The sequence below is a fragment of the Misgurnus anguillicaudatus genome, chromosome 12 (assembly GCF_027580225.2).
Source record: "Misgurnus anguillicaudatus chromosome 12, ASM2758022v2, whole genome shotgun sequence".
Classification (NCBI taxonomy): domain Eukaryota; kingdom Metazoa; phylum Chordata; class Actinopteri; order Cypriniformes; family Cobitidae; genus Misgurnus; species Misgurnus anguillicaudatus.
Window position 1 is genome coordinate 31,495,944 of NC_073348.2, and position 11,432 is coordinate 31,507,375.

General features: G+C 39.3%; 1 protein-coding gene across 1 annotated transcript in view; it reads left to right on the forward strand.

Moving 5' to 3' along the window:
* Positions 1–6,803, forward strand: part of ppm1e (protein phosphatase, Mg2+/Mn2+ dependent, 1E) — a 52,897-nt gene extending 46,094 nt beyond the window's left edge. The window contains exon 7 of the mRNA XM_055208197.2: positions 506–6,803. Within this exon, the coding sequence (XP_055064172.1) occupies positions 506–1,437 (932 nt within the window). The 3' untranslated portion in view covers positions 1,438–6,803. The remainder of the gene's footprint in view (positions 1–505) is intronic.
* Positions 6,804–11,432: the final 4,629 nt, after the last annotated feature.

Genomic DNA, 11,432 nt, shown 5'->3' on the forward strand with positions numbered 1-11,432 from the left:
TTTATTTAGAAGATCTGACAGAATTGATTTTGACTGCATCTCAGTAAATGATTGATATAGTGTCAGGATCATTCACAGTATGTGCATAAGCTTCAATAGTATAAGATTACAGCGATTTGTCTAATGAGGATTGCAGTAAAGCAAAGACCGACCTCAGGCAAAGTTTGTGCACAGGAAACATTTCCCTCTTTAAATGCTAATGCTCAGTCCAGCATTTTATTCCCTGAAAGCTCTTCATACATAAATTGGATAAGTGAGGCTCATTCTGCCATAACACAGTCCACTGGGCTTTTGATGTAAAGCCAGGGTTTTCAAAATTTATGATGGACCCCCAAATATGAGAAACCTTTTGCAAGGAACCCCGCTTTTAAAATATTTATCCAATATCAACTGTGTTGGATAAATAATAATTATGATATTATGAAAAATGCATATTCTTTCTGAAAACTGAAGTAATGGTTTTACTGTAGTTCCTAATTTTATTTACTCTTTTTACATTTTACAGGTGACTCAGAACACAAGCCCTACATCTGTGGTGATGCTGACCACACCACTTTCAACCTGGATGGTAGTGAAGACTACTTGATCCTGGCCTGCGATGGCTTCTACGACACCGTGAACCCGGATGAAGCGGTGCGAGTGGTCAGCGACCACCTGCAAGAAAACAACGGAGACACCGCCATGGTAGCCCACAAGCTTGTGGCCTCGGCCCGTGACGCGGGGTCCAGCGACAACATCACGGTAATCGTGGTGTTCCTCAGGGACCCCCGTCTGCCCCCACCCTCAGAGGAACCAGAGGAGGAAGCTGAAGAAGAACCTGTGGAAGATCCAGGAGAGGAGGAGGAAGAGGACGTGGAGGCTTTGCAGAGCGAGTTGGTGTGCCAAGACGGAGGGACTGAGAACGGAGGAAAGAATCGGGGCGGCTGGCCACTCCAGCAATGTTCCGCCCCGGCTGACTTGGCCTACGAAGACCGCATGGATTCGTTTACGGACAGAACCACTCTAAGCATCACAGGGCCGGACCTGCATGCAGAGACTGGCTGCTTTAGGCTCCCAGCTTCCTCAGGCCTACCCCCTGTGAGAACCATCACACCAGACCTCATATCCCCCTACGGTGGGGCTGGAGCGGCCTGGCGCCCCTACCAAGACGAGGGCCTCTCTGGATACAGGCAAAATCCCCAGCCTAAACCAAGAGTCCCCTCTTACTCTCAGCACACCCCAGATGGACAATTGCTGGAGGTGGCTGCGCTCTTCCCCCATGAGGGACGGAGGAAGAGGCGGATGGAGTTTATGCCGCTAAGGAGGGAATCGCAGCGTTTGATCCGGAGGGCCAGGGAAACCTACGGCCCACTTAGCTGCATGCCCTATCCTCTTCGCTCACCAGAGAGGAAGCCTGGGATGGCCTTTCCCCATGTTATCCACAGCAAAAGGGTCTAATCAATTACTTCCTTGCCCCATCATACTGCCCTCCATCCCTAAGGCTAAAACTCATATCACGCAACCCAGACTGAGCACGCTTTGTCCCAAAACCTAGTGAGCTGCCCGAGTAGGCAGCATTGCTTTGGGTGCAAAGCTTAAAATCAGTGGTCCAAATCAGTTACATACAGGGTCTATTTTAGTCAGGCTGCCTATGTAGCCAGTAGGGAGCCTACTAGGTTTTTGGACAGAGCCAACTGATACTACACTGCTGTAACGCTTCCTCTCTCATTTTAAGAATCCTTCAACGCGCTTATTCAGCTTATTCATCCTCATAACCCTCTCTGATCTGGTTTGTGTTAACACTAACCTTAAACACACTGTCTTCTGTTTATACACTCACACATGGTTCAGATGTCATGCACACACGGTGTAGTATCTTTTAACCTGAAATATCTGAGACATGATACAGCTCTTGGCCGCCGTGGGGTGAATTCACTAAACAGTTTGTGCTGCAGTCTAGTTTAACCAGGTGCTAAATGCAGCATTAACATGGCTAATTTTTTGTGTAAATTAAGCTTATTATAGATTGTAATTTAGGCTTATTATAGATTGAACTGTAAGTCAGGCTTATTCAGTATTCGCTTGGCACAATTAACGTTGCGCTATTATCGCCCACAGAAACCAGGCGTTAAATGAATTTTTATGTAAATGAGATATTTGGGAACTTTTTCCTGTTAATCACGGCATATTCATGAAATTATATAGAAACGTGCATTGTTCAGATATGCATTGTGAAATGATGCTGCACGTTCCCATTTTGAAGCTATTTTTTCATCGAGTAACTTTTTGTATCGGACGCTAAACATCGCAGATAGAAATTTAATTGCACTATCAAATGGTGCAATATATTTTTAGTGAATTCCCCCCACATATTTATCTGCTTTAATCCACCTCCAGATTAAACTTGTTCAGAATCACTTACTAGACCTCATGGGTGGGTTTTATTTATTCCTTATTTTCTAAAGCTAAAAAGGTTGAAAATTTGCAAGATTTTTTTGAATTGCATTTTATTTTGGTCACAGTAGGGGTTTGTTAGAGTTAATGAATTCCAAACATATTGATTTGTGTATGAGAAAGCATGTCTAGAAGACATATACTGTATGTGCACTGTAAAAAATGCAGCATTAAGTTAAAAAGAAACTTGGTTTTGCCAAGTCAATTCAACATACTATTTTAAGTTTTGGCTTGTGAAAAGTTAACATAACTTATACAATTAAGTTGAACTTAAAATTTAAAAAATGTTGATTTGATAAAAATGCTGCAAATTTTTTACAGCATGCTGTTTCCTGTACTGTTTGTCCCCTTATTTTACCTTTTTTATATCATTCCTACCTATTTTTATTTATTTAAAAGGACCACTCCACTTTTTTTAATAAATATTCTCATTTTCCAACTCCCCTATAAATATTTGATTTTTGCTGTTTTGGAATCCATTCAGCCGAAAATAGTCCCCTTAGTAACTTTCAATTGCAGGGGACTATTTTCGGGCAGTGTGTTATATCATTGCTCCTTCTGCAGCCATGGTACGCCAGCAAAGTCCTTGATTATTACTCCAGAATAAGAGTATAGTTCCTAGCCTAGAAAATGGCAACTTTCAATTTTCTGTCAGTCTTAGTACTCAATGTAATTACAGAAGAGTCAAGTTTGAAATAGGAAAAATATCGAAACTCTTTGGTTATTTTTTAGCGTGATGCTAACGGTCTAATCAGATTCAATAGATTATGCTAAGCTATGCTAAAAGTGATAGCACCAGACTCTGAGATCGGCTGAATGGATTCCAAAACGGTAAAAATCAAATGTTTAACTCTAGGGGAGCTGGAAAATGAGCATAGTGGTGTCCCTTTAACAACTAGTTGGTTTGGGTGGCTGCCACATCAAAAGCATTTAGCACATCTTCAACTACATTTGATGATGCTATCTAGGAATATCCAAAATAACGTATTGCATTCCTAGTGATTATTTCGTAGATAAGCTACCAGACATATCAAATTTAGATGCAGATATTCCATATATATATATATTCCAAATTTAAAACCAAAGACTTGAGTATTTATGATGATGAGACGCACTATTATCCACAGACAGTGTGCTTTATGTGCCAAGTGGTACAAACATGGCCACCTACAAAGATATTGGGCTTCCCCGGGTCTTGCCCTGGAGGGCCGGAGCACTCCAGAGTTTGGCTCCAACCCTGATCAAACACACCTGAGCAAGCTAATTAAGGTCTTCATGATCAGTAGAAAATCACAGGTGTGTAAGTTTGATGGGGGGTGGACCTGGGCTCGGTAGTGCTCCGGCCCTCCAGGGTAAGATTTGGGGAACCCTTGTCTAGGGGATGTGAAAATGTAGCCCTAAAATGTATCATATGTGTGTTTAAAGGGATAGTTCGGCCAAAAATGATGTTGAACCCATGATTTGCTCACCACCAGGCTGTCCGAGATGCATGTGTCCATCGTTTTTCGGACAAACACATTTTCAGTTGTTTTATAGAATGTTTTGGATCTTTCGGTTCATTAGGTGTGGGGTTGCGGGGTCCATGACCTTCGGGTCCAAGGATGTGCATTCATCCTTCACAGGGTGGATCCATGCGGCTCCAGGATGATGGATAGGGGTCTTCTGAGGGTGGTCCGCGCGGTGCTGTTGTGGAAGTGTCCATATTTAAAACTTTATAAACCAAAATAACTACCTTCCGGTGGCGCCGCCATCTTGGACTCCTCTGTATTCAGGAGAGAGTATTAGCGTAGTGTACACACTTTTCTTAGTGACGTATGACAAATTCGGAGGGCGGGGGCACAGAGCAGCAGCAGAGAAACCTCCGTACGCTGCATAAAGCTTTGATCTTGAATGCGGACGCGACTGGGATGGCGGCATTACCGGATGCAGGTTGTTTTCGTTTATAAAGTTTTAAATGTGGATATTTCTTCAATGAAACTGCGCGGATTGCCCTCAGAGGGACTTTGTTTGTCATCGTGGAGCCGTTTGGATTTGTTTTGTGAAGAATGGATGCACATTTTTTGGACTTGGGGGTCGTGGACCCCGTGGCTTCACGTTTGATTAACTGAAAGATCTAGAACATTTTCTAAAATGGCTGAAGATGTCATCGTCTGAAAAATGATGGACATATGCATCTCGGACGGCTTCGGGGTGAGTGAATCATGGGTTTAATATCATTTTCCGAACTATCCCTTTAAAGTGACTCTCGAGTGTAGAGGACATGGATAGACTGTCAGAAAAGGGGTCACAATATATACCCCAGCTGTCACTGGGCCTGTACCCCATCAAAAAGCATAGATTTGCACCTATCGAGTACATAATTAGTACCTCAGAGGTACATATTGGTATCAGAAAGAGCTTATTAGTACTTCAAAAAATGTATTAGTTTCAAGTTAAAGGTACATATTGGTGCCAAATGTACACATGAGACCTATTGGAGGACTTTTATAGAGGATACTGCCCCACACTCTAAATAATGGTGGATAATTTTTTAAGCCAGTGTTGGGCCAAAAAGAGACTAAAACAGCCCGGCATTTTTTCGAGTGCAGTGACAGCTTGGGTACAAATTTTGACCTTTTTCTTCTAACAGTATAGTTTAGTTTAAGCAGCGAAATGTTTGCCTTCATCACAGGCCTGTTTTGACAGGATTAGAAGTGGATATGTTATATATATTTTCGCTCTTCCACTTTAAAAAATCTTAATATATATACTATAAGGACTATAAAGATTTGTACCATATTTACCATTTTTTGTCATAAAATTTGCAGCCACCTCCAGTTACAGGACTGCTATATTCTGTCCTAAAAAAAATATAGTGGGGGACTTATTACTCACATTATCTAAAAATAAATATTTGTACATATTATGATGTCACTGTATACCACAAATCACTACAGCCACGATGCCATTGGGTGGTTATGTTCAAGATACCAATGTCACTTTGGTCCTTGACACAAACCACACCCATTCTTTTGACTAATAATGCTGCAAGACATTGTCTCACTGTCTTACATCTACGATCAGAGGAATGCCATGTGCCATCCCTGCCGTGCCATTGCACTACAGACTTTCCTTTCTATTTCTTCAATTTGATTGGTGAAGAGATAATGGGTGGGGCATGATGAGTGTCACAATGTGTTGTCATTCGAGCGCTCCTCATCTGCCTCCTGCCAACTCATCTGGGCACAGCTTCACCCCCATGTTCACAAAAATCCCTCGAAAATACAAGTGACATCAGTGCAACCCTCTCCCTTCAGAAAGAGGACTCAAATCAGTTCCAGACTTCACAGTCGATTTTGAACTGGTTGAAACCTCCTTACGGACAGGAAAGATGAACGCTTGCCCCACGTTCCAAATCTTCAGTCTAGTATGCGATTCGTCGCTTGGTTTTTCACCCAAGGATTCTGAGCATGGTGTAAAACATCACCAGCTGTCCCGCTAGCTGTATCATGCCTCATAATTTCAAGATCTGCACTAGAGATGGATGACAAAATGACTAAAGATGTGCAGCTCTCAGGACGTGGACCTTATAAAGAAGCTGCGCTGTTTATGATTCTGTTATAGCCCTACCTTCTACCATGAGCGTTTACTCCCTACACCCCTCTAGCACCTCATACGGGGCACAAATTATATATCGGAAGTGTAGTAACTAACATATATTGTATACACGTATGTATGTTTCGAGTGTGTGCGTGGGTGCGCGTAACATTTGGGATGTGTATGTGAAGTCTGTCGTATAAATGTGCTATTTTAATCAATCACCACAGATAACTCAGATGGATACAGAAGTCTAATGCTTTTCAGTAACCCTTGCCCTCGTCACATTTAAGAAGGTACTTGAAAATACAGTACTTGAGCGTTAAGGGAAGCACGCGAGACAAGCGTTGGGCACACAGTCGGGCTCCTGCTTATTCAGTGAAGTACCACAACGAAAGTGGTGGTGTGATGATGAGTCAAGAACCAAGTGTTTCTCTCCGTCTTCATATTCTTGAGCCTTGGCCCCGAGTGGACTGACTGTTACACACAGCGTATCCCCTGGTAGCGTTCTGCGTCAAGGGTTCGATTGACCTCACGTGATGGTTTTGCCCTCCTCATTTGCTGTCATTGCTTTTTGTCCACGTACTGTCCAGTACTGCTCTTTTTCTGCTAGCAATAATAAACCTACGCAAGCCATGAGTGAAGAGAGCTGCTTTAAAAGTGCTCGTCTTCACTGGAGCGAAGCCGAGGAAGGGTTTAAAGAAAACTAGACGGGGAAAGTATCTCAAAAAAAGAAACCTATGTTACTGATGATCATCACTGTATTCTATTAAACCTGTGTTGATGAGAAACCACCACTGTACTTGAATCTTTTCTCTCTGGACCCTGTTTTATTTTTGGTCAGTGCATTCATGCATTTGGTGGACACTTTTATCCAAGGCAAATCTACTATACACGATATCATCATGTGTAAACCTGGGATCGAACCCATGAGCTGTTATGTTGCTAAGACACTGCTTTTCCAATTGAGATCCTGTAATATGGCTGAACAAGACATCTGTATGGATAATTGAACATGTATGTAGCAAGTGGTGTAGTTTACTAATCTTCTTTTGGTTGTACATAGCTTAGATTTGACCAATATACAAGTGGTCAAATTTCTTTTCTTAGAAATTTGATGTCTTGGTGGTTGATAAAACATGAGCCATATCTAGAGGAGAGGTCTGAATATCATCATAGGCTTATGTTTGGGCTCTCGACTTAAAGAATCACATAGCGATAAGATAATAAACCAGTGAACACAACAACATCAGGGGTCTCATTTATAAAATGCTGTGTAGAAACCTCACCATCATTTCTCAAAAGCACGCACGCCTGTGTGATTCATAGAACGTACGTACTCGTACATCTCAATTTCAGATGTACATCGCAAATTATCTTGAAATTGTGTGCAGCTGAACAGTTGCAGATCTGTTAAAATCCTTTTCATGCAGCAGGAAAGGCTTAGACAATGATGTGGCACTACATACTTTTCCACGTCAAACACCATTACCATTAATAAGAACCTTGCCTTGAATTGTTGCATACACATACCCTATACAAGCAAATCTGTGCATGTGAATGCTTTATAAATGAGGCCCCAGGAGTTTTGGACTTTTATAGTACTAAATTTTTTCAGTAATTGTAAAAATTTAGTTTTGTAATGCATCATGATTTCCATGCTTATCTCTGAGCGTTAATATTTTTTTAAACAATTACATGAATTTCTTACATTTTTATTTCAAAGTTATAGGAATCCTAAAACAAATTGAAATTGCTTAACTTAATTTGATAAGTTAAAGTTGGGTCAATTTTTAAATAGTACGTTGAAATTACTTGCATTGAAGAAACAAAAATTTTATGTAGCTAAAAAAATAACAGTGTAAAATAACAAAATATATATACATTTTTTTTCCAAATTTTAAAAATACTTTGTTTTGTTCAGACTTTTTACCATCAAAACTGCTTTTTTAATAAATTAAAAACACAGTCTGATATCTGCACTGAAAAAATAAATTGTTGGTTACCTGCACTGTAAAAAATATGGAGCATTTTTGTCAAATCAACATATATTTATGCTACTTTAACTTAAAAAAATGAATAGTTTGGTTCCAAAATGCAAAAAATCCATTTAGACTAAAATGTGTTTTCTATACCAAGAAAGTGATGATACAAAAACCACTATTTTCTGTTACAAACTTTTACATAGCATCTTTAGGTTATAATAACATAAAAAAATCCATAATTTGATTTTCAAAGATTTGTTATAAAAACTGATTTTTTTTTCTTTGCAAAATGCAATAAATCCATGACAAGTTTTTTTTTTCTAAATGCTATAAATCTATTGAATCAATATATTAATGTGCATTCATCTTTGCCATGTTAGATTCATTTAGTTGACTAGTGGTATACACTGATTAAAAAAATTAAACATTAATGTCATTAATTAAAACACTCACTTTGTTATATTAAGAACACTGTCATTGCTGCTGTCATCCTCGGGACGTCGTGGCTGAACTTTTTTGACAGTGATCAGCTGTAAAATGTTTTGGTCCTGCTCGATTTTCGTTGACTTTGAGTAATATAATGGAAAGTTTTTCATAAGATCCCCTGAGGTCAATGTGTTAGCATGACATAAGCTTGTTTCTATCGTGTCAGAACAAGCAACAGTCGGCATTTCTCCTTCGCATGAGTGCCTCTTATATAAATTATTCGATTTTGATGGCTTACGTTTCTTCCCCGTCACAGAAAACCACCACAGGTTTATCAATGCCATCAAAATTACTTTTTTGTTGATCAAGAAGTACAAAGTAGATGAGGAAAACTAGGATTCCGTGTGTAGTTAAAGCGTCGCCATTACTGTGTACAATGCGTGGAATGGTGCGCTGTGATTGGTTAAGTGGATTTATTGCATTCTGCAGTGGAGGAGAACTGGCGTTTGTCGCTGTTTGGAAAAAAAGGGGAAAAGATGACATCGGATTTTTCGTAAAATTAAAATTTACTTTTTAATACTGACCTTAAATGGCGTTTATTGTGTTTTGGAACCAAACTCTTCAAATTAAGTTAAACAATTTCAATTTGTTTTTATAGGTTGTGTCGGCTTTTCACAAGCCAAAACTTGAAATAGTAAAGGTTCAGTTGACTTGCAAAACTAAGTTGTTTTGGCTTCAAGCTGCATTTTTTTTACAGTGTGGTTGCCTTAAATTTTGAGTTGATTTGACTTAAAAATATTAGTTGATTCAAAAAAGTAGTGTAAAAAATCTGTCAACTGATATAACATAAAAGGATTTAAGTGTGGTTTGACCATATTTAAAGGCGGAGTGTTTGTGTACACAGTTTCTGTCATATACAGGACCTGGTTATATGACCCTTAAGACTCTGAGGGCCAGAAGCCATAATTATAGTCTGCTGCCTTTAGCTGTCACACCCTGACAGTAGCCCAGGAGTATTTAATTAAACAAGCTGCCTTTTAATCAAAGTATGTGCACTTCCTGTGGCTATTGGACAGTGTGTCCATGTTACACGTGATCATGTTTTTGGGCTGGTTTAATTTTAGTCCACCATCTTGAGATCTTGGCAAAGAGATTAAATTAAGATAAAACTACAGGGAGAGGATTAAGACGAGTGGATGCTTTTCTTTATATTTATTTCTTCCATGAATTTTACAAGATTTAAATGCAGATGCCAGAAATATGCTTCACATCATGTAGTTCTGTATGTAATATGTCAAGAATATAAAGGTGCATTGCTTCTCTACTCTTTGTTGTGCTACACTAAATATTTAATGCTTTGTGAGTTATTAATGGATATATTTTTAAAGCCCTTCCCAAACTAGTCCCAGCTGTATTCTGGTGGAGTTTTTGACTTTTTAGTGGCCATATTTGTAACGCCTCCAGGCAGCTATTTCTTTCAAATTATCAAACCATTTCTTTAATGGGGGAAGACTTATATCCCCAAAACTGCCCGTTAAGGTCAACTATTCAACTTGACATTTATTAGGCTCAACCTGCACTTAGCAATGGATAAAACCTTAGAAGGTGACCTTCTGTCTTCGCGCAGCCTCCGAAGTTGTTAGGCACGACGCAAAGCGGAGGGCTAAACCCCCTTAGCTGTTATAAAATACACTGGTAACCCACTGCTTTGCGGGGTTTATGGCGTTTATAAAACGGTTACATCATATGCATTAGCAGGGTTTCACAAAATAAAACACAAATAAGTTGTAATTATATTAGTACAAATATTACTCTTCCGCCAAACAAAGTAGTTCCTCAGAATCAAGTGTGACTGAAACAGAGCGCAGTTCACCAACACAGACGCAGCAAAGACACAATGAAAATATGATTTAAGACTTCATTTATCAACATTAATCTAAAATATACATTAACATTTATATTGTGCAATCAAATATGCTTGGAAGCATGCTGAACTCTTTCCCCGTCAGCGTTTTTTTTAAAGTTGCCACCCAGTTTTAGTTTAATGCCTTACAGAAAAATTATCTTCTTTAAATAAACATAGAAATATCAAATGAAAGAACAGTCCATCCGCTTTCCAACAACAACAAAAAAACGTTTCATCCTACCTTAATTTGTTCTCTTATCAGTTATCACCTCTCAGATTTTCAGCTAAAAACGGAGATAATTCCATTTTTGTGAAGAACTTTTGTAAGAGATCAGATTCAACGCTGTTGTGTCGAGTGAATGCGTCAGTGTTTAAGTTGGGTAAGATTGCCATCTAGTGGATAATAGCGGAAATATACAAAAATAGACAAAAAATAGACAAAAACAACTCAGAGAACGTTTTCTCTTTATTGACGAAATGACTCAACAATATTTATTGACATTTATCTGGATATCGCCATAATTGTGCAAAGGTAGAAAAATAAAAACTGTGGTGTTTATTTTTATAAATCAGTACGCTGCAACAGTGGCGCAGTGATACTTGTGATGCGGTCTGAACCGTGGGTTTACCGGTGTATTTTTATCACGGCTTAGAACGCGTTTCATCCAATCAGAATGAAGAACCAGAACGAGCCGTTTTATAATAATTATTTTCTTTTGGTTCAATATTCACTTTAATAAGTCAGATATGACTCTGATGCAGGCACGGTGGACAGGAATTGGGGGTGCTGCATCTATGGATCTAATTCAAGTTTGCTTCAAGGACTACGTGACCTTTGGAGGATGCATCCTAGCCTTCGAAGAACATGACCTTCAAAGGATCCAGCCTTTCGAAGGATGCAACCTTCGTGACCTTCAGAGGCTGCATTCTAGGATCCAGCCTTCGTACTGGGACAAAGCTATAAGATTATGTCCCAATTTGGCTCGATCCTTTGAAGGTCACGATGCAAACAGAAATGAGAAGGCTGCATCCTTTTGGTCTTAACAACATGGGGCCAAATTTTCATCTTATTTATGATCAAATTTGTAAAAAGTATAAACAATTTA